This window comes from Lepidothrix coronata, unplaced genomic scaffold (genome assembly GCF_001604755.1).
Source record: "Lepidothrix coronata isolate B3197 unplaced genomic scaffold, Lepidothrix_coronata-1.0 Scaffold49, whole genome shotgun sequence".
Lineage (NCBI taxonomy): Eukaryota > Metazoa > Chordata > Aves > Passeriformes > Pipridae > Lepidothrix > Lepidothrix coronata.
Genome location: NW_016690229.1, coordinates 4337545 through 4358299, shown reverse-complemented (window position 1 = coordinate 4358299; position 20755 = coordinate 4337545). Strand labels below are relative to the sequence as shown.

General features: G+C 38.5%; 1 protein-coding gene across 2 annotated transcripts in view; it reads left to right on the top strand.

Annotated features, from left to right (window-relative positions):
* Positions 1-20452, top strand: part of TAF4 (TATA-box binding protein associated factor 4) — a 36389-nt gene extending 15937 nt beyond the window's left edge. The window contains exons 3-16 of one of the 2 annotated variants that reach the window (XM_017815347.1): positions 5187-5353; positions 6087-6206; positions 7886-8005; positions 8738-8860; positions 9514-9603; positions 10699-10953; positions 11138-11282; positions 11796-11910; positions 12555-12724; positions 13364-13494; positions 14117-14242; positions 15641-15697; positions 15782-15901; positions 19483-20452. In XM_017815347.1, the coding sequence (XP_017670836.1) occupies positions 5187-5353; positions 6087-6206; positions 7886-8005; positions 8738-8860; positions 9514-9603; positions 10699-10953; positions 11138-11282; positions 11796-11910; positions 12555-12724; positions 13364-13494; positions 14117-14242; positions 15641-15697; positions 15782-15901; positions 19483-19650 (1907 nt within the window). In that variant the 3' untranslated portion in view covers positions 19651-20452. Of the gene's footprint in view, positions 1-5186; positions 5354-6086; positions 6207-7885; positions 8006-8737; positions 8861-9513; positions 9604-10698; positions 10954-11137; positions 11283-11795; positions 11911-12554; positions 12728-13363; positions 13495-14116; positions 14243-15640; positions 15698-15781; positions 15902-19482 lie in introns of those variants that run through there. The other variant, XR_001874896.1, reaches the window with a different exon arrangement.
* The last annotated feature ends 303 nt before the right edge of the window (positions 20453-20755 follow it).

Below are 20755 nucleotides of genomic sequence, written 5' to 3'. Positions count from 1 at the left end.
CTGTGGGTAATGAGCAAAATCTGTAAGTTTGAACCTTCTGTTCTTCTGTTCAGTGTCTGCATTAGGAAGAGAGATGTTGTCCCTTGGGATCTGATAGGATCCTGTCTAGGGTTTGTATTTCACAGATAGGCAGAAGTTTTGTCCTTGCACACTGGTATGAGACAAGCATGGGCACACCTTTTTGTGGTCCTCTTGTTACGTGCCTGCTAACTGTAGGTGAAGTCCTTCAGCGTGTCACCTGTGGTATGGATGCAGTCCCTGAAACACGGAGCATTTGTCCTGGGAGGTGACACCCAGATACTCCTGCTGGTATGGCAGTGAGAGGGGACAGTCTGCTGGACTGGGGATTTCCTCAGAACATTGATCTGAAGGTGCCTGCTATACCTGCAGCAAGTTTTAACTCTCTCCTTGAGAAGTCCAGCTCCTATACATATTATTAATTAAGATTTACCAGCAAAAACTGGTAACAAAACAGGAAACTTGTGTGGTTTTTTTTTCTTTTTGGATGTAGAGGTTCTCTAGCAAGAATGTCTTGAGAATTAGACAGATAATCAGAGTGGTCTGCAAAGGCTGCACAATATTTTATTAGTCTTCTTTATTATTCTGTTATTTTTTTTTCTTTAGTCTTTGCTAAGCCAAACCATGTTTCAAAGAAATAAGGAAGAGGGAGACATTTGAAAAAAGCCTGGTTTGTGTTTTTCTGACATGTCCTATGGCCAGAGCTCTTCACTTTTGATTCCAGTGCGTAATTTCACAAGTTTTATTAATTAAAAGAAAAAAAAACACCAACAAAGAAACAAACCCCCAAAGCACAGCACTTTGTAAATGGCAATGCCGATAGCAAATGGAAACACAAATAAGCAAGAGGCAAAGATGACACTGTAGAATCATGCAGCTACATCCTATAATAATGACATTTTCCCTTCCAAACACTCTGGTAAACAGGAGAGATCTGGGAAGATCTCCACAACAAGAACACGTGGGATGACCATTGTACTGGTCAAGAGCACAAGTCCCTTTGGCTTAAGGAGCAATCCAACTCAGTTTTGTTAATCCTTCATTTGGAGCCGTGATGAATTGTTTAATTCAAACTAAAATATGAGCCTATTTCAGGATTCTCTTAAGCCTCTGACTTCTAACAAAAATGGTAATTAATTTTAATTTTAATTAGTTTTTTAATGAGAGACTTGGAAAGAATGCTTGAATATTTGCATTTTTAATATTGAGTATGATTTTACAGTACACGTGATCAGACTGTCTAGGAAAAATAAGGCAGAGAGATATTTAAAATGAACAAGTTTTATTGTCACCTTTTTATAATTGAACATTTCCAATTATCTTTATTAGCTGTTTGAGCTTAAATAGTAATTTATCCATTTGTGGAACAAACCCCTGGATGATAAACTTGAAACAGAAAGATCTTTTTCATCCTTTTTCATCCTACTTTAAATATGTTGCTAAATTTAATTGAAACAGTGAGATACCTTATAAAATACCAGCTATCTACTAGTACCTGGTGGTCAGTTCTGACCTGGTTCATTCAGCATTTCCAGCCTTATGCACTGGAGTTTGAGGTTATGATACTCACCTGTACTTAAATATTTAAAATATAAGTTTTGGAACGTAGGAGAAAGAAATTTGTTTTCCTACACATGTGTCTGTCAGCCCTTCCTCTGTTCTACTGCCACAAATGGATCAACTGAGATTCACGTATGGATGGAGAGAGGGGGCTGTTACAGTCCTACACTGAGAGGGGGCTGTTACAGTCCTACACTGACGTTGTTTAGAAGGAGGAGATAAATGGGACTTTCTTTTTAATTCTTAATCGAGTTAGCACCAATGAGCCTTCTGAACTTCACTGAAAATCCACTTAGTGCCAACCTGGGTGTAGTTTTGGGTTAGTGACTTCCTTTTTTAGCTAATTGGGTTGGAAAAGAGTCTGTAGTTGGGCTGGGGGGAGAGAAGCTGAGAGAGCAGCTCCCCCTCCCTTTTTAAAGAATTCTCAACAAGGCTTGAGGGGTGTTATGTGTTTGTTCAGTCAAAACTTACTTGCCTGCAGACTGTAGTACTGGTGAATTGCTGCACAGAAATTTCAGTAACCAGGTTCATCACAATCTGAATTTTTACACCTTGTCCTAAATCACTCATACACCAACATTCCAAGCAGGTAAAATGTCTCATATCATCATACCATGATTAAAGTTTATGCAAGACTAGTCAGATATTAGTAATTGTCTTTATGTTTGTATATAGCCCAGTATGTGTGCACAGGAATTTATCAGGGGTAGACCCTGAGTTAATGACACCTTAGAAACTCTCTAAGTTGAAAATAACTGTGTATCAAATTTGAGTGGGAATGAAAGAACTGTTCAAATGTAGCTTTGTATGAGTTACTTTTTTATTATGACTTCAATACTTGACGGAAAGTTCAGACTTCCCATAGTTAGAAATCTAGCAGGGTAGTACTTAAAGTCAGGGTTTGAATTACAAATGATTGTTTTATCTGTCTGCTGCCAGAAATTGAACTTTCTTGATATGTTTTCTAAAGCTCATATTACTGTGCTTTTCAACTGTCTGTTTGAGCAGTTGTGCTATGTTAATGTGTAGGCATGTTCTAATTTTGCATGTAGCTCAGGGAGAATATTTCATTGTTCAGACATTGTGCTTGCACTCTATGGGTATCCAACCTTCATTTCGTGGTTATTTCCCCTCTTTTCTCTCTTCTCATTCATATTTTGGGGAGAAAACCAGTTAGTTGGCAGGACTGCTGTGCCGAAGGGTAGTTGTGATGTTGCAGGGCATTAGTGGGTGGTGCACACCCATTCCTGAGACTGATGTGTGTGTTGAACTGGAGACAGGAGCAGTTATCACAGAGCTCTGATGCTATAAAAGTTTCTCATATGCAGGTGAGGGGTTTTGACTTGGTGCTTTCAAATAATTTTAGTCACATTTCACTGAGAGAGAAGTTTAAAAAACAATCCCCTCTTCCCAAACTACAGTTAGTGTCTCTTATGTTGCTTCTGTAAGGAAAAAATATATAGCTTTAAAGAATTTGTATGGTACATTAACCTTAGAATATCCTAGGGAACCCCAAAAATGGTGAGTTTTAAGAAAAAGAGTTTTCTGTGGGATGTCAGTATAATTCTGTGATGTTTAAGGACTTGATGAAGGCACAGTCATAGGTAGTTGCATTGGGCCTTTTCCATTGCTAGAAACTAAATAGTACCCAACAAGCCTTAATATTTGATGTTGACTTGAAAATAGCTCCTCTAATCAGATTTTCACTGTACTGATGCTTTCAGTTATAACAGTATTGAAGATTTGCATTGATTCAGTGTTTATCTACTTCAGCTGATTATTATGAGGAATGACAAAAATGGGCAATGTGAGTTCATTTCTCAGGATTTTGTTTGCACATTGGAAGAGGATGGCAGGTTCTTTTCGTGCAGGAATGAGCTTGATGTAGTAGTAGGTCACTCTTTAGTCTTTAAAATGTTGAATTTCTCTTTTTTTTTTTTTTTGTCAGTAGCCCCCTCCCTGTAGCATGAGGCTGATGGAGATAAAGTAGTGATGGTTCTGATGAGCAGCTGACAGGATCAAGCTCTGTGTTCACTATTAAGGCTTTTAAGGTTCTCATAAGCTGTGGTGATGGTGTGTGTGCCCTTGCTGTTTTAAGGAAAATACTTCTTCTTACATAAGTTACAGGAGAAAATACATTACTGTTTGGAATGGCTTGGAAAATAGTTTTTTGGACTTGACAGCTGAACAAAGAGCATTTATTTCTGTAGTCTGCAAGACTATAAATAAGTTCCCCCCCCTTTCCTACAGAAAACCAGTCTGAGAATATTTGTTTCTAGATGTAACTCTTGTCTATAGCACATTGTGGGTCCCTCCTTAACATTTCTAATTAAGTTGCAATAGAAAATCACCTTTTGGATGTAAACTAGTTTAATGTCTCTATATGACTGCTTCATTAAAAGAGGGTTAATGTAGAGAATGTATGGAAACATTAGGGGCAAATCAACTAAGGCTTTTCTTTTGAACGCGTTTTTATAGAAATAAGTATATGGATTTTTGCAGTTTAACTTTCAAACAGTCCAAGAAAACTGTTTAAGGCATTGTCTGTAAACATTTTGGCACTTCACCTGAATAGAAAAGCAAATAAAAGCTTGACTCTTTTGAAGTAGTCATGCTCTGCGATGGCATAGACCAGATCTCCAGATATTGTTGGGGAGCTTTTGATTCACTGAACAACACTTCAGAAAAACTTTCTGATTTCAGTAGTGCCTCTTGATTTTCATGGTGAAGGTTTCTCCTGTAGTTGCTCACAAAAGCCAACTGAGTGCCCAGTTTGTTTCCTTAGGTGGCTTTTTCAAAGCTGATGAGGTCTGAGGCTCTCCTGGGCTGACTGAGGCATGAGGAATGAAGGAGCTCTTGGAAAACAGTTCATATTGTCCAGATCCTGTTTGCATCTTCAAGGAAGAGAGAGTCTCATCTGAAAATCTGCCTGTTAAAAGCTGTTTCCCTCCAGCTGCCCAGTGGGGTTAAGTGTATTGATCTGAGTGACTGAGCAGGGAATGACGGCCTCATTTCCCTCTCTGTTTTATTTTTCTTTTGGGGTGTAACACGGCACAATGCAGCCTGTTGCTGATGCACATGAGAGAGATTATGATTTTATAGCCACTTTCATTACTGAATTGGTTATGGGAAATTAATTTAGAACTTAGACAATTGTGTTCCTGTTGATGCTAAAGCTTATGTTTGATTATTTTTCTTCCCCTCTTAACAGGAATCTTGCCTAATGGCAGGATTTTCTTTTATTTGTAGTGTTTCCTAAAACAAATTTCTTAGTAAACAGCAGGTAGTATTTTTACATGTTGCTAATTTTAATGTTGAGTCACATGGAATATTTTTTGTTGGGGCAAATACACCTCACTGTGTTCTGATGCACAATATACTGAGCATTTAGATAGAGAAGGAGTATTTCTGATATTAAGCTATTCTACACAAAATGTCATAATGCAGCCGGGTATTTTGATTTTATTCTAAACCTCTTTTGTTAGTTGCTTAGTCCTTCAGCAGGACATTAATTCCATATGCATCCAACTTGGATAAAAAGATCAGAAAAAGATGTTCTTTCATGTTTGGAAAGGATGTGTGTTGCTTGACCAGTATCTGTTTTCCAGGCATGGTCCTTGTGCGCAGTGAGAACGGGCAGTTGCTGATGATCCCCCAACAAGCCTTGGCACAGATGCAAGCACAGGCACACGCCCAGTCCCAGCCTCAGAATACTCTGACTCCTCGTCCTGCTACACCGACCAGTGCACCCCCAGTGCAGATATCGACAGTGCAGGTCAGCTCAGTGATTTGTAGGGCTAAAAACTGTAAGATCTATTTTCTTCCTGTGAGGAATACGCCAAAAAGTAAGGAAGGTATGGTGTTAGGGATTGAAGAAACCATAGATCTAACTGGGGCTATACAGGCTTTTCATAGATTCATGGAATGGTTTGGGTTGGAAGGGACCTCAAAGCTCATCTCGTTCCAGCTCCCCTGCCACCAGCCCAGGTTGCTCCAAGCCCCATCCAGCCTGGCCTTGAACACTTCAGGGATGGGGAGTCCACTTCTCTGGGCAGCCTGTGCCAGTGCCTCACCACCCTTATAGTAAAGAATTTGTTCCTAATATCTGCTCTAAATCTACTTTCCACATGGTAAAGGTGATGTATTTTGGTCCTAATTCTGTTACAGCTTGGCTGTTACTCATCAAAAATATTTTTACCTATCTGGATCTCATTAAGTTCAAAATTTTGATACAGAGAAGACCTCATATGGTTGATGTGTACAACTCTTTTCCCCAGAGAAAGTGTAAGACTAAAAGAAAAATGTGGATATGGGTATATATACACTGAGTATATATACACAGTTGCATTAGGTTCAGGTCTAAAATTCCTTCTCACAGTTTTCTAGTGGTTTCGATGCATTCTTTGGTATCTGTAGCAATATTAACTGTCCGGGGACAAAATACTAGATAAGGTAGAGGATATTTAACTACGGGTACTGATGTGTTTGGTTTTTTTCCTCTTCCCCAGGCTCCAGGAACACCCATTATTGCACGACAGGTGACACCAACTACTATTATCAAGCAAGTGTCTCAGGCTCAAACAACAGTGCAACCCACGACAACGCTACAGCGTCCCCCGGTTGTGCAAGTGAGTGTGTAGGAAAGTAATGTATAAATGAGACTGCCAGACAGACAGGAAATGCAGTTGCTAAGTGCAGGGAAGAAATGCCTCCTGGATTATCCTTTCTAAAACACTGGCAGCTCTCAATGTATATTTTGGATGTACGGGTATAATTTTTTATATCTGTGTTATTATTATTTCATATTATACTGATATGCATCTCTGTTTAAAGGTATCCTGTTAGTAGTTTGTATCGCCACAGAGCTGACTAAAACAAAATACCTTTATGTCTTCTGCCTCAAGAAAGTGACAGGAATTCCCTTTGGATTTGGAGCTGTGGTGTTATTCCTATGATGGATCTGCAGTCCTCTGAATTCTGCAGCAAAATTTACAATTGCAAAGACAACTGCACTGGCAGCCTTCTCTTCCCCAAGCCTTCTCCCTCTCACACAGGTCTCTGCTTTGGTCTGTGTCCTTCTAGAGACTGATAACTGAAGGACAGGCAGTGGTGTCAGTCTGGGCTGTCCTCTCCTCTCATAGCCTGGCCTCTGGTAATCATGGGCTTGTGTGGAAATGCTTTTTGAGAGATGGTGGTGTGAGTTTAAAAAACAGTGCAAGAGTGTGAAATTCTCCACATGGCTTCCAGGCAGCACTGGTACAATATGATTGCTGTCGCCTAATCTGTCTCATTGTGCTTTCTTCATCCTTTGAGTAGACAGGATTAGAGAGTTTTAATTTAAAACATGCAGGTTTTGCTATGCATCCAGTTAACCTTTTTTCCCTCAGAGAGCCTTTGCCTATGCCCGTGATCTTTCCAGATCTAAGAGTTAATTTACCTAACTGAGTCCCCTTAATTTGCACTGCTGTTATACTGGACAAAAAAAAATAAAGATCATTCCATCTGCATATTTTATGCTGTAATGAGCACACCATGGACTTCGTTTATCCTGATTTCAAAAAAATGAGACAAATGAAACCCTTGTCTCCTTCAGTTTCTCTCAAAATACCAATGAAAGTTAGCTTTGGCAGCACTGGAGCCTCTTTTCTTGTGCACCTTTATATAAAGAGCAAGTTTACAAATGATTTGTTAAAATTCTGAGTGTCAGCTGTAACTTGATAGGAATTGCTGTCCCGGGGTTGTTGTTAATAATTAGACTGTGTTGGAAGTCCATGAATGAGCTGTGTACGTGAGAAGTTCTTGTTTATAATGGTGATTCTTTAGAGGTGATGTTCCTGCTTTGAGCTGCCGATCTGTCTACAAAACTAGCACAGTGTTTTGTCCCATTGTTCATCACAAAGACCTCGAGAAGATCCGAGCTTTTGTCATTGTGCCTTTTTAGAAATTCCTCCCTTTGGAAGTGGCATTTAACAAAACAGGTAGAAAAAGCTATTGCATTCACAGGAATTCAGCACTTATTCAAGCTGTGTTTTTAAACCACAGTGGCTGAAGATATATTTATGGTATTTTATTCAGTGACCAAAAATCGCGCAATTTTTCAACTTTTGGGATTCCCGTTTGGAATGTGTTTAGTGCCATCTGGTGGCTCTTTCTGTTCACTGCAACCGACCACGCATTAGTAACTTATTTATAGTAGCTGAGAAAGGTGTTCTACTGTCCCAGAGCTTGTTTTCTGTTTTGATGACTCAGGAAAACAGCTTTTTGATATCTTACAAGTAAAATAATCTTGTGTTTGTATTCTCTGCAGCCTCAGATTGTTCTGGGTGGTACTGCACAAACAACCACGCTGGGGACAGCAACAGCTGTACAAACTGGAACTCCTCAGAGAACAGTGCAAGGAACAACGGCCACCTCCACTGCTGCCACAGTAAGACACTGATAAATTTAACATCTCTTTGTGTATTCACATATACATATGTGCATGTATGTATATATATATACACACAAAAATGTAAATACAGAGAGAGTGGAGAGCAGTGAACATGCAGGAATTTTGTGAGCCATTGGTGTTGAAAAAGTAAACTTTAGTAGAACCATATAACTAAAACGTGTGGATACAGGTCTCTTAAATTTTGAAAAGTGTCAAAGTATTAATTTTTATTTCTGTAACAGTTTTAAAGCACTCATTTTTTTAAAACATATTAAATGTATTTTATAGAACAGTGAATTGTTCAGTACTGCAGAATAGAATCAGTATGACAAGGGATAAGAAGTTGGCACTGATTCATTCAAGCTCCATGTTTCCAGGACTGCAGAACAGGGAGAATCCACGCACTGTGAAAGAAAAGCTTTACTATTTGTTGTCCTGCTAAAACACTCATTTTCTCATACACAATGTGCCATTATTAAAATCACTGGCATTTCCTAACTTCATGAAGAATCATACTTTCTTACATTTTGATAACAAAAATGTACAATACATAGATATGTATGAAGCAAAATCATAATTTCAGTCTGATTATATCTTCATCATTGAGGAACATAAATCTGTAAATAATAGTCTGCAGTTATGAACTTTATTTCTCAAAGTATATGGTCAGATCACATATGAAAGAGTTTATCTTCATTTCCCTGTTTCCCTTCTACTCTTCCTCCTAAGGAAACTATGGAAAATGTGAAGAAATGCAAAAACTTCCTGTCCACATTAATAAAACTGGCATCATCTGGAAAACAGTCTTCAGAGACTGCGGCCAATGTGAAAGAATTAGTACAGAACCTGCTGGTAAGAAAAGTTGAAAAGTATCTGGGCAAATTCAGACTCAAAACTGAGTCTGAATTATTTTTCTTCAGAGGAGGGAGTTTATAAAATCTGAGATAAATTAACTTTGCTTCTTCTGAATTAAAATAGATGCATAAATTTTCCTTTGAGTTTGTAAATGAGGTATTACTACTTATATTTATGCATGAGAACATGAATTAAATTGAACTGTAATGTGAATAATGGCTCTTTAAATTCTATATTTTGAGAAAATGGTGAATAAAAAGATTTATTATGTACTTGAGACAAGACACTACAGCCAGTGCAATAGCTGACTGTACAAAATCACAGATTTTTAGGAAAAAAACCCTAATGTTATATGATTCAGATGTAAAGCTTTGATATAGTTAATATTTATGGAATGAGTACTAGTATTGCTTAGCCTCATTGTTAGCAACCTTTAGTGCAAGGTAGAGCTGTATATTCCAGATGTTATGTGGTAATTAGAGGTCTGTAGGTCTTCCTAGTTGGAATTAATAGTAAAATTAGTTACTACCATAAAGCTATTGGTGACTAAAAATAGTGAAGGATTATGAAGCCACTTATTTCCAATAAATTGTTACATTTATTTTTTTTTTGTATTGAATGTTTGTTCATTTGGTTTTTCTGTTTTAAAGGATGGAAAAATTGAACCAGAAGACTTTACCAGTAGGCTGTACAGAGAACTTAATTCTTCACCTCAACCTTACCTTGTGCCTTTCCTGAAGGTAACTTGTATGCACTGCTTTTCTTTATTTCTGTGCTTACATATCAGCAGCAATGAACACAAGCACATCCTTTACCAGTGTAGATAGAATTCCAAAATGATGTAAAGGGAAGTTTTAAATGGTGCCTGATTTGACTTTTGCTCCCTTAAAAAGTATTTTTACCTCGCCTGAGTTCCAACAGTTTGTTGGTGTGATTCTTTGGCACAGTCAGTAGGTAATGTAATTTCTACCAGTGTCACATCACAGCTCTTTTGAGAAATCTGAAAGGTTTTCTTTCTCTGACTTAGACCAGCAAACATATGAATTGATTTATTATTCTCTTTTTAGTCCTGGAAAGAAAACAAGGGATTGAATTATACAGAAAACTGTACCTTCTGGGCAAGTCTTTTCCCTGGGCTATATAACTCTTTGTATGGATAAGCAAGAAATTTACCACCTCTTAATAATAAATCACATTTGTCTTAAATTTTGTAGTAATTGGACACATCTTAAATTAGTGTTTATTCCAAAACATTTACCATCAGAAAATCATAGAAAGTACGACAGCATTGAATAGTAAGAGTGTAACTGCTTGACTAATGTATGATTAAGGGATATAGTTGTAGGTGTGTGTTGACATTTCTGGGTTCTTAAATGCTTGTTCAACCTTGAGCTGTTCCTGAGGATGGAAATTATTGCCATAAGAAAACAGCTAATTTAAGAATCCAGTAAAACACTGTGGTCTCTGAGCTATTCTGAAATCCTCCTTGGTGTTCCAGTATGTCTTTTAAGCCTTCACATGTAGCTGGGAGTGTGTGGAGAAGCACAGTCAAGGAGGGCAGCATGGGCTTGGGTTGTTAAGTATGTACCAGGGTTCCAGGTAGGCTGCATAACCTAGATGCCCTTGATATCCAAAAGGCATTGTCCCTCTGTCCTGCTTATGAAATGTGAGCAGCCTGGTATTCCTGCCTGCTCACTTGCCATCTTTTCTCAGGTGCACACGGACCGATCCAACAGATTGAAATGAAACGCAGTGGTTTTTCTCCAATTCATATTTCCTTGTGTGAGGACTAAAAAAAAAAAAAAAACCCAACGAAATTCTTTCCTCTCTTCCAGAGGAGTTTACCTGCCTTGAGACAGTTAACACCAGACTCTGCAGCTTTCATTCAGCAGAGCCAGCAGCAGCAGCCGACGACGCAGGCGACGATAGCCACGATCCCGTCAGCGGCGGCCGTGCTGCTCAGCTCCACGCAGCGCTCGGTGGCGGGGAAGGCGACTGCCACTGTCACAAGCACCCTCCAGCAACCTGTCATCAGCCTCACTCAGCCCACACAAGTTGGTGTTAGTAAACAAGGCCAGACCACGCCACTGGTACGTGAGCTGAAGTGCAGCCTGAAGTGGTTTAGCTCAAAGATCTTTGAGCTCTTCAGAGAAACTAGCTACTAGGAAAAAAAGTGTAGTTTAAAATCCATCTTGATTAAAGTGCTCTTAGGGTTTGTTCTTCCCACTTGATTGTCAGATTATTGACAGTGCTTTTTTTCCTTGTTACTTGCAGGTTATCCAACAGTCTCAGAAAGCAGGGGCATTGATAAGGCCCCCCCAAGTAACGTTGACACAGACACCCATGGTAGCACTGCGGCAGCCACACAGTCGTATTATGCTCACAACTCCTCAAATTCAACTGAATCAACTTCAAACAGGTAAGAGGTCAAGATACCTGGTAAATGCCCTATTTGATGGCATTACCTGAAGTGTAGTTTTGGGATTGCTTGTCCAGAGAAATTGGCATCCCATCCCTGGAAGTGTTCAAGGCCAGGCTGAATGAGGCTGGGAGCAATCTGGTCTAGTGGAAGGTGTCAAGGTTCTGGAACTAGATGATCTTTAAGGTCCCTTCCAACCCAAACCATTCTGTGATTCTATGAATGTCAGTTCTTAAATGCCCTGGAGCTGGGTGATGGCTTTTGTACTACTGCTAAAATCTTCAGTGTGTAGTGCCGTAGTGGCTGGGGATACACATTCCTCAGGGCATTATTTACAGTCAGAAATTGTTGTGGGTGCTGGAATTGTGTGGGAGGGTCCTGCTTTTTAGATGAAATGCTGTCAGAAGCTATTGAGGTAAAGTCTTTGTACCAGATCTATTGCCATAACTACCTGCGACTGGCTTGTAAATCCGAACTCTTACTGATGTAGTACAAATCTTGTCTGTCTTGCAGTACCTGTGGTAAAACCAGCAGTATTACCTGGAAACAAAGCTATTGCCACTGTTTCAACACAAGTAGCTGCTGCTCAGAAGAATAAACTGAAAGAACCTGGGGGAGGCTCTTTTAGGTGAGGCACTGGATGTTTGTCCTTGTGCTGCCTGGGCAGCTGAACTCTGGGCCTTTCCTGGGTGCTGCAGTGGTGCTGAATCCAACTGGGGAAACTCACAGTAACCTAGAGGTGGATTTTCTGAGGGCAGGTTTGCTTCTTCATTAAAGACTTCAACAGACAATGCTGGACATATTTGTGCCAGACTGGTTTTAGCATTTAGCTGGCACTAAACCTCATAAACAATTCCTGCCCAGACAAGCTAATGGAATTCATTCCTTCGCTTCTCTCAGCTCTGCTTGAATTATTTGGATGTACAACCTGTCTAAGTGATGAGGGCAGATTATTATTGTTTTGTGGTAGTGATTTGTCTGGTCTCTTGTTTCTTAAGGTGTTGAAACAATTCATAAGCAGGGATCTTGAAAAAGCAGGAACTACAAAATTAGTGCTCTTTGAAATGAAAGGAGTAATTTCTCATTTGCAATTAAATTAGTTTTATCATGTAAGAAAAGCAAATCAAATGCAAAAATAAAAATATTCTGATTTTGTGGAGTTGCTCAGGAATTGTGGAATTCATTCTATGCAACTGTGGTATTGTAGCAGTGTGCACAGATAGGCACTAAATATTATAATACAGTATTATAATAAGTTTTCCTTTCTTTAAGGGATGATGATGACATTAATGATGTTGCATCAATGGCTGGAGTCAACCTGTCAGAAGAAAGTGCTCGGATATTGGCAACAAACTCTGAGCTGGTGGGCACATTAACAAGGTCCTGTAAAGATGAAACCTTCCTTTTCCCAGCACCTTTACAAAGAAGGATATTAGAAATAGGTATGTTGTTTTATCTTGAACATTAATAAACCAAATTTTACTACTCTTGGGTTTAATTCAAAGCATTTTCCATGGAAATTGATTTGAATGGTTTAAAGCTGGAGTTGTTACCTTCTGATATTTTCTGGTATATTCTGATGCTTGTGGGCAATCACTTGGCTTATGTAAGTAGAATAGTGTCAAGAGGTAGCAAACCTATAGAATTGTCTTCTAAACTGATGGCAATCACCACAAAACTACTTGACCTGGTTAAAATTCTGACTGTATAAATTGATACAGTGTAACAAACATGACATAAACAATGAAATAAACTCAGAAACACTTTTATTATGTTTACTTAGAAATTTAGAGTTGATGGTGAAACAAAAAGCAGTCTTCAATTATTTGTTATACTGTAATATTTGTTAATATATGGTAACTTTATGTTAACAAATGTTAAGCATTTGTTAATATACAGTAACTTTTGTTAAACTAGTGTAAATTTTCACATGTATGCCATTTTCTATTTGATGCTTGTCTGAGCAATACCCAAAAGCATTATTTTGAAAAAGGCATTTGAACTTCCATGACTGAGAATGACCTCACATTTAGCTCTGTTGTAACATATTTATTTACAACTGACTTCTGTCCTGATTGTAGGTAAAAAACACGGAATAACAGAAATCCATCCTGATGTAGTTAGCTACGTATCGCATGCTACACAACAAAGACTACAAAACCTCGTGGAAAAGTTATCAGAGACTGCTCAACAAAGGAATATTTCTTACAAGGTAACTGTATTTTATTGCACAAAGTGACAAAATTGCAGGAATTCAGCAGGCTGTCGTGCTGGCTGTAATGCAGGAGTTCAGGTGTTGTTTATTCTCTTTGACTGATTCATCTGCCATTAAGTTATTAATACACATGGGTGACTAGAACTTTTCAACTTGCATATACAAAATGGTTTTAAGACAAATGCTGAGAAACTGTGCCCCTCCCCTTTATTCATTGTGTCAAATGTTTGGAGTCTGAGTGATTGTACAATCAGACAGACAGATAAAAGCACTACTTTGAATTCTCAAGAGACTGTTATGTGACAGATGTGTGTTCTTAATAGATGCAAATGCCTGAGCAGCGTTTAAAAAAGCCACACAGCTCTGTGAAATATGTTTGAGAGGTTAAAGCTGTGATGGAATTAGTTTAGAAGTCAAAATCTGATGATTCATGGACTAGAACAAAACGCTTTTAAGAGTTCTAGCTGGTTTGACTGGTGTAAATATACACCTGCTATTTGTCTGAAAAGGACACCGTGAACACTGGAGCTTTGAATGTATATGTTCTCCCCCAGTACAGTACAAGTTAACAGCTTTGTTTTTAAGAAAGTAATGAGAAACATATTTGCTGTGTTTTCAGGATGATGAAAGATACGAACAAGCGAGTGACGTTCGGGCACAGCTCAAGTTCTTTGAACAGCTTGATCAAATAGAAAAGCAGCGTAAAGATGAACAAGAAAGGGAAATTTTAATGCGCGCGGCAAAGGCAAGTGCTTGGATTCCACACGTGGTCACAAAGTGTCATTTTTGACATCAAAACAGCAGAGTTTCTTTTCCTTCTAAAACACTTGCGGTGAAGGGAAAGACTAATCTTCAAAGATGGGACTTGATGAATGTGTTCTTAACTAGAACTCAGTTTTGCTTTTCGTGGTAAAGCACATGAAACAGCTTCTTTAGCAGTCCCATTGCACGGTCCCAAATTAAAGTAGGCCTTAAAAGTTAGTTTTTGCATTTTGCATTGTGAAAAAGATGAATTTATAGCTTGGTACTCTTAAATGCAGTAGAGAGGTTATAGGTGTTTTGGAGACTAGAAATAGAACTCAGAAAGATTTTTACAAGTTGGAGAAATGCAATAAATAAGAAGCAGTTGATGTAGACATTAAACTGTGGGTTTTACTCAGTGAATATAGAATGAATATGATTAGATAAGAGCGCCCTAGAATAATTCACAAAACAACCTAAGGCTTCTGTTGATTTCATGATCCAGTATGAATTGATAATGTCAAAATTCAAATTTATTTTGGTGTTGGTCTAAAGAATGGGTGGGATTAACAAGAGTCAGGATTTGATAGGACAAGAGGAAATGGCCTCAAGTTGCGTCAGGGGAGGTTTAGATTGGATATTGGGAACAGTTTCATCACCAAAGGGGTTGTCAAGCCCTGGAACAGGCTGCCCAGGGCAGTGGTTGAGTCACCATCCCTGAAGTATTTAAAAAACATGTACATGTGCCACTTGGGGACATGGTTTAGTGGTGGGCTTGGCAGTGCTGGGGAAATGGCTGGACTTGATGTTCTTACAGGTCTTTTCTAACCTAAGCAATTCAGTGATTCTAAAAGTATGACGCACACAAGGAATTGCAGGTGCCCAGTGAAATGGGCAGTTGCTGATGTAAATGGTCTGTGGGTCAGTCAGCTGCAGTTGTTCACACAGGAGCCTGACTTGTATGTGTAGGTGTAGCAGAACGATCTATTCTGAATAAATGCATAATTACACAGCAAGGGGAAGAATTTTTCCAAAAAGTACAGGTCTTATTCCTCTTTTCATATGCAAAGTGTCTGTACCCAGATCTGTGTAATTTGTCTCTTGTAATGGTTTTGTTTAAGATATGAATGCCTGGCTATTCCTTTGCTATCTTTAACAAAGCAGAAAAAGGGGGTGCTTTTTAAAAAAACCATAAGAAACAGGAAAACTTCTTTTAATTTTTAAAAATTGCTTTCCCCTGTTGCCCTCTCAGGGAGTGGTAGGTATTCCCCACTTCCTGCTGGAGTTTAGGAAAAGCTTTCGTATGCTGTGTAAAACTTACAACCTTCAACTACTTACGTAACTGAATTAATTTTTCTTTCTTTTCCTCCAACCATTTCATGTTCATCCTTTGTCAACACAGTCTCGATCTCGACAAGAAGATCCGGAACAGCTTAGGTTGAAACAGAAGGCCAAGGAGGTGAGTGTTCACCTTAACAGGAACTTTTATTTTGAAAATTGAGAGGAAAGTAACGAACTGTTCTTGTTGTGGCAAATGATGCAGATGCAGCAGCAGGAGCTCGCCCAGATGAGGCAGAGGGACGCCAACCTGACTGCGTTAGCTGCCATCGGCCCCAGGAAGAAAAGGAAAGTAGACTCACCGGGATCTGGATCAGGGACAGAGGTACAGTATCATGGTCATCTCTGGTTTTGCTGCCTCTGTGCAAACCTCTCTGTTCAGAGCTTTTTCCCGGGTTTTGTGGAAGCTCCCTGAGCAGCACAGGTGTATTTTGAGTTCAGATTTGCTCACTCCAAGGCTGGGATTGGTTTTTAGCATCTGCGGAGTGGCATCGGGAATAAAATCTGAGTAGTCACAAGTCTCTGTGTTTTGGACCTCCATAGTTTTTGTGAAGATGTTTTTATGGTTGTAGCCAATCTAAGAGTGCAGAGTAATGCTGCTGAGGTAGGTGGGGTGATAGAATTGAATCACTGCTAAGTTTGACAGCAGGAACTTCAAGTTGTAGAACTTGCCTAATTTCTTTCTTCAGCAGTTGAGTTGCCTTAGTTTTAGTGTCTTCACAGCAGATCAGTTTGACCACTTCCATCTGATTATGGTGTTCTTGCATATCCTTGGTGTATTGTACTGTTGAATCTGGCTTTTCAAACATTTCTCTGCAGATTAAATATCAGAATGCTCAGTGTCTGATTCGTTTAATATTAATTTACATTCTGGCAGAGGACTACCTACTGTATTTCTAAACAAATGAATAAACATGAAATGATATAAAATTGCTTTCTGCGTGAGATTCGATGTGGGATTTCTCCACTGTTTAAAAAGAACAAATATTCTTGAAAATTGTCATTTGTTGGGCCGAAAGCTCTCTTCATAATTTGAGAATTTTTCCCTGTGGGGCTTTTTGCCTGATGGCAAGTGACAGGATAGTAATAGTTTAATAATTCTGTTTATTATTCCTTGAGCATTCTGAATTTTCAGTGCTACAGCATTTATACTGTAGAAAAGCCTCAAAAGAGTTTACCTTGGTTTATGCTGAATTTCTAGAAGCAATAATTTACATGTGCTTGATATAAAATGTTAGGGAACAATCTGAATACTAGTAAATGTTACTTTTGTTTGTAAAGAAATCAAGCCTCTTGAGCATCTTTTAAAGTAATTTTAAGTTTTGAAATATCCTAAAGTGTCTGTGACTGATAATAAGACTTATTTTTATATAAGCTGACAAATAACTGTATTAAAGGTTTATAAATGTGGCTTAAAATTATGAAAATTGCCGAATGGGGCACTTTACAAAGATAGATGTGTACACAAATGAAGTTGTCTCAGAGGAATATGCTGAAGTACCTCATGCAGAGTTAATGTTGGCATTGCTTCCTCCTGCATGCTCAGCTGTGCCACCTTAATGATCTGTTAATGTCACTTAGGTTATGGGATGTATTTTACATCTACTGTGAACACTTGTTTGTATTTCATCTAAATCTGACTAATTTAGTTATCCTGGATTAATCACTTACTGGTTAACCAATTAACTACAGGTTCCCTGGAAATCTAATCTTTTTGTCTGTTTAATTAAGAACCAGCTGCCTTTGATCTGATACTCACAGCTGTGCTTTTGCTGCTGTGTCACTTGACATTTTTAAATTGGGCTCCACTTGTCACCATTTGTATGCAGTTTGTGGTTAAGGCATATTACAAGAAGTGTGGAAAATAAGGTTTGTCATTACTTAGGCACAGATTTGTAAATGCAAGCTTTTGATGTCTAGGAATACTGAATCTTAATTACATGTAAAATCACTTCTAAGTAGTAGTTGCACTGTTTTGTTTCCAAATTCAACAAATCAGTTTGCTGTCAGTTTTAGAGTTTTATGTCCATATGATTGATTTTACTGGAAGTTACCAAAAAGCTTCTTAACTTACTCCATGCCTTGTAGGAGTAGCATAGTCTTTAAAGACTCCTGAAATTTTACCTTTGCATTTAAAGTATAATGGTCTACAGAATAAAATCAGGCTTCAGTTTCTACTAAAGGATATTTGAAAACCAAAAATAAACCCCTTACTGCCATTCTTTCTATTGTCCAGTAATCATATGTATGGATTTGAGAAAATCTAGTTAGCATCCACTGCTCTCCTGCATCTTCTAATTTCCATTGAAGTTGGTGGAAATTAGGGACCTAAGTTGTGCAGGTGCCTTAAAATATCCCTTTGAACATCCAGCCTTTGAGCAGTTCTCAGTACAGGATTTTGGTGATTTGATGTTTGCTGGGCCAACAGGTAACTTGCTTGAGAATCAAGACTCTGACTTCACTGCTGGCAGTGTGGTGAAGCAACTTCACCTGCACTGAACACAGTGTTCTGCTAACCTAGAGTGATCATTTCTAGTGTAAGTTTAGGTTGGTTTCCTAATAATTTACACTGATCTTAAATACATTATTTTCACGTGTTAAGTGTGAGCCTCAGCACCTGATTCACGTGGCTCATGCATTAATCTAAATTTTGACTTTTTTAAGTCTGGGGTATTCTTGTTCAGAAAAGTTTTTTAAAATTATCCAAGCTCTCAGGCAGGTAAATCCTTTCTTAGTAGTGGAGTGTGTTTAGACCTGTTTGTCACTGTGCCAAAGGTCCATTAAAAAAAAAGAAAAGGGAAAATCATTCTAGTAAATTAAATTGGAGGGAAAAAAGAACCTATACACGAGCCACAGAATTGTAACCTGTTCCCAAAAGAATCCATTACGCAGGTGTAAATAACCCGTCAGCAACAGGCGGCTGCCCGAAATATTCCCGGCTTTAAAATTGAGGGAAAAGCCTGGATTTCGGTCTGCGCGCGCCACCTGCCGGTCCCTGGGCGGTACTGCAGCCTGAGCCGGGAGCGGCAGTCCCTGATCCCGGTCCTTGCCGGGCCGCTCCTTCCCTGCCCTTCCTGCTCCTTAGTTTTAGACAAGAGTTGCATTAATCACACCTATCCTATCAGAACTGTGTTTTCTGCAAGTGAGATTGCCTTGGAGTTTGCCCCAGCAGACTTGCTTTACACCTCACTTGCATTACACAGAGTGCATCTGAAGAGCTGAAGGATGTGGGTATCTCTAAAGATAGCAAACAATTTTTTCCCTTCTGTTTTTTTTTCTCCTTTTTTTAAGTGACAAATATAATAATATACTACTTGTTTATCTTGCCACTTTGTGTGGGAAACTGCCAGTGTGTAGCAGAGGGATGAGTGATGCTGAATGATGGAGAAGCATTCAGACATCATTAGAGAATGTCAGGGAAGTTGCTTCTAAACATAGTCCCGAGCTTGGTTACAGCTGTAGTCACCAAAAGGAGAGCTCATGGCACCCTGCCATGGAGACTGGGGGGATCTAGGACATTACTCAAGGCCTCCCAGTCCAGGGAATAGGACTCTTCCCCAGGTCGTCCAGAACTCCAGGGCTGCCTTTGGGATCTCTATGCTGATGTTGTGAAGAATTCTGTCCCTTTTGTTTGGGTTGGTTGTTGGGATTGCCTGTCCTTAGTGCCTTCCTGAAAATACAAGCTGTGCTTTGTGTTGGTTTTTTTTCTTGTCTGTATTAAATATCACCGAAAACTTCTAATTGTTCAACTGTTGTTTATAAATAAGGATTAAATAGAAAATCTCTAATCTGGTAGCATAAAGCTTCCTGTACGTAGTCACTGAGTTCTTACCTCACACATTTTCTCTGAAAAGTTTGGGAATACCTGGGAGCATGGACTGATTTCCTTGTTCTTCTCACTTCCAGGGATCTGGTTCAAGTGCAGCAGTCCCAGGCAGCTCTGGAGTTGGAACAACCAGACAGTTTACGCGACAAAGGATAACGCGGGTGAACCTCAGGGACCTCATATTTTGTTTAGAAAATGAGCGAGAGACAAGCCATTCACTATTGCTATACAAAGCATTCCTTAAGTAAAATGGAAAAGATCAAGGTATTTTTGACGGAGAGACGCCTGAGGACATTTTTTAATATATTTGCAAATTACGCCTTTTTGTAACAAGCAAATGGGATATTGTTTAAAAAACAACCACCTCTTTACATGGAACAGTTTTATATTCCTGTTTATAAATAAACTCTTCAGTATGAGAGAAATACATTTCTGTAACAGTGAGGATACTTACAAGGCCTGTGGATACTATAAAAGGACAATTAAATTTTAACTCATCTCTTGATTGAGTGGCCTTCTTGCCAAACAAGCCATATATAAAGACTGATGGAATCGTTTAGCAAATAACTAGCTACCCTTTGTCAGCCCTGTAGCAGTTTCAACATTAATTGTTCATTTTAGTTCAGTTTTATTCAACTAAATCCATGATATAGGCATATGTCTACAGCAGATGACCTCATTTCATTTAGCTTTTTTTTTTTTTTTAAAACAGTCAGTTAGCAAAGCAAACTGATTTTTAAAGAATATTTATCTTTCCCCAAAATGCTCAAAATCTAGAGGGATATACAGTTAATTTTAAACATAACCTCAATTTTAATCACATTATTGCTTATTAGAGGCCCTGAAATCCCATAAAGGAGGGTTACTTCTGAATGTTATAGCAGCATCTGTAAAAATGCATTTTATTTGCTATAGTTTGTAAAGCTGTAAAGTTAAAAAAGGAAAAAAAGGAAAAAAAGAGAAACCTTTTCAGCATAAATATATTTTACTTGCACTGTGTTTTTTAGCTAAAGTGAAAGCTTAGATTAAATAAAATCAAAAGTTGAGAGGAATCATCAAAAGACTGTTTCTCAGTGTGAATCAAGTGTCGAAAAATGGTTGGTGTATTTTGTCAGTAATTGTACATAATTTTTGGCACATAACATAAAAATGGCTATGTAAACTATAATTATTTTGCTAAAAGACTGTATGCAAGCTGTGGGCCTACTTTAAAGATGTCCAGAGCAAAGTCCCTTCTTTGTACCTATTTTTTTATTACAAATATACTAATTGGTTCTTTATATTTTCAGAGGTTATTGTATTAAATTGTCTATTGATAGTACTTTTATGACTGTAAATACTTTGGCTTTCTTT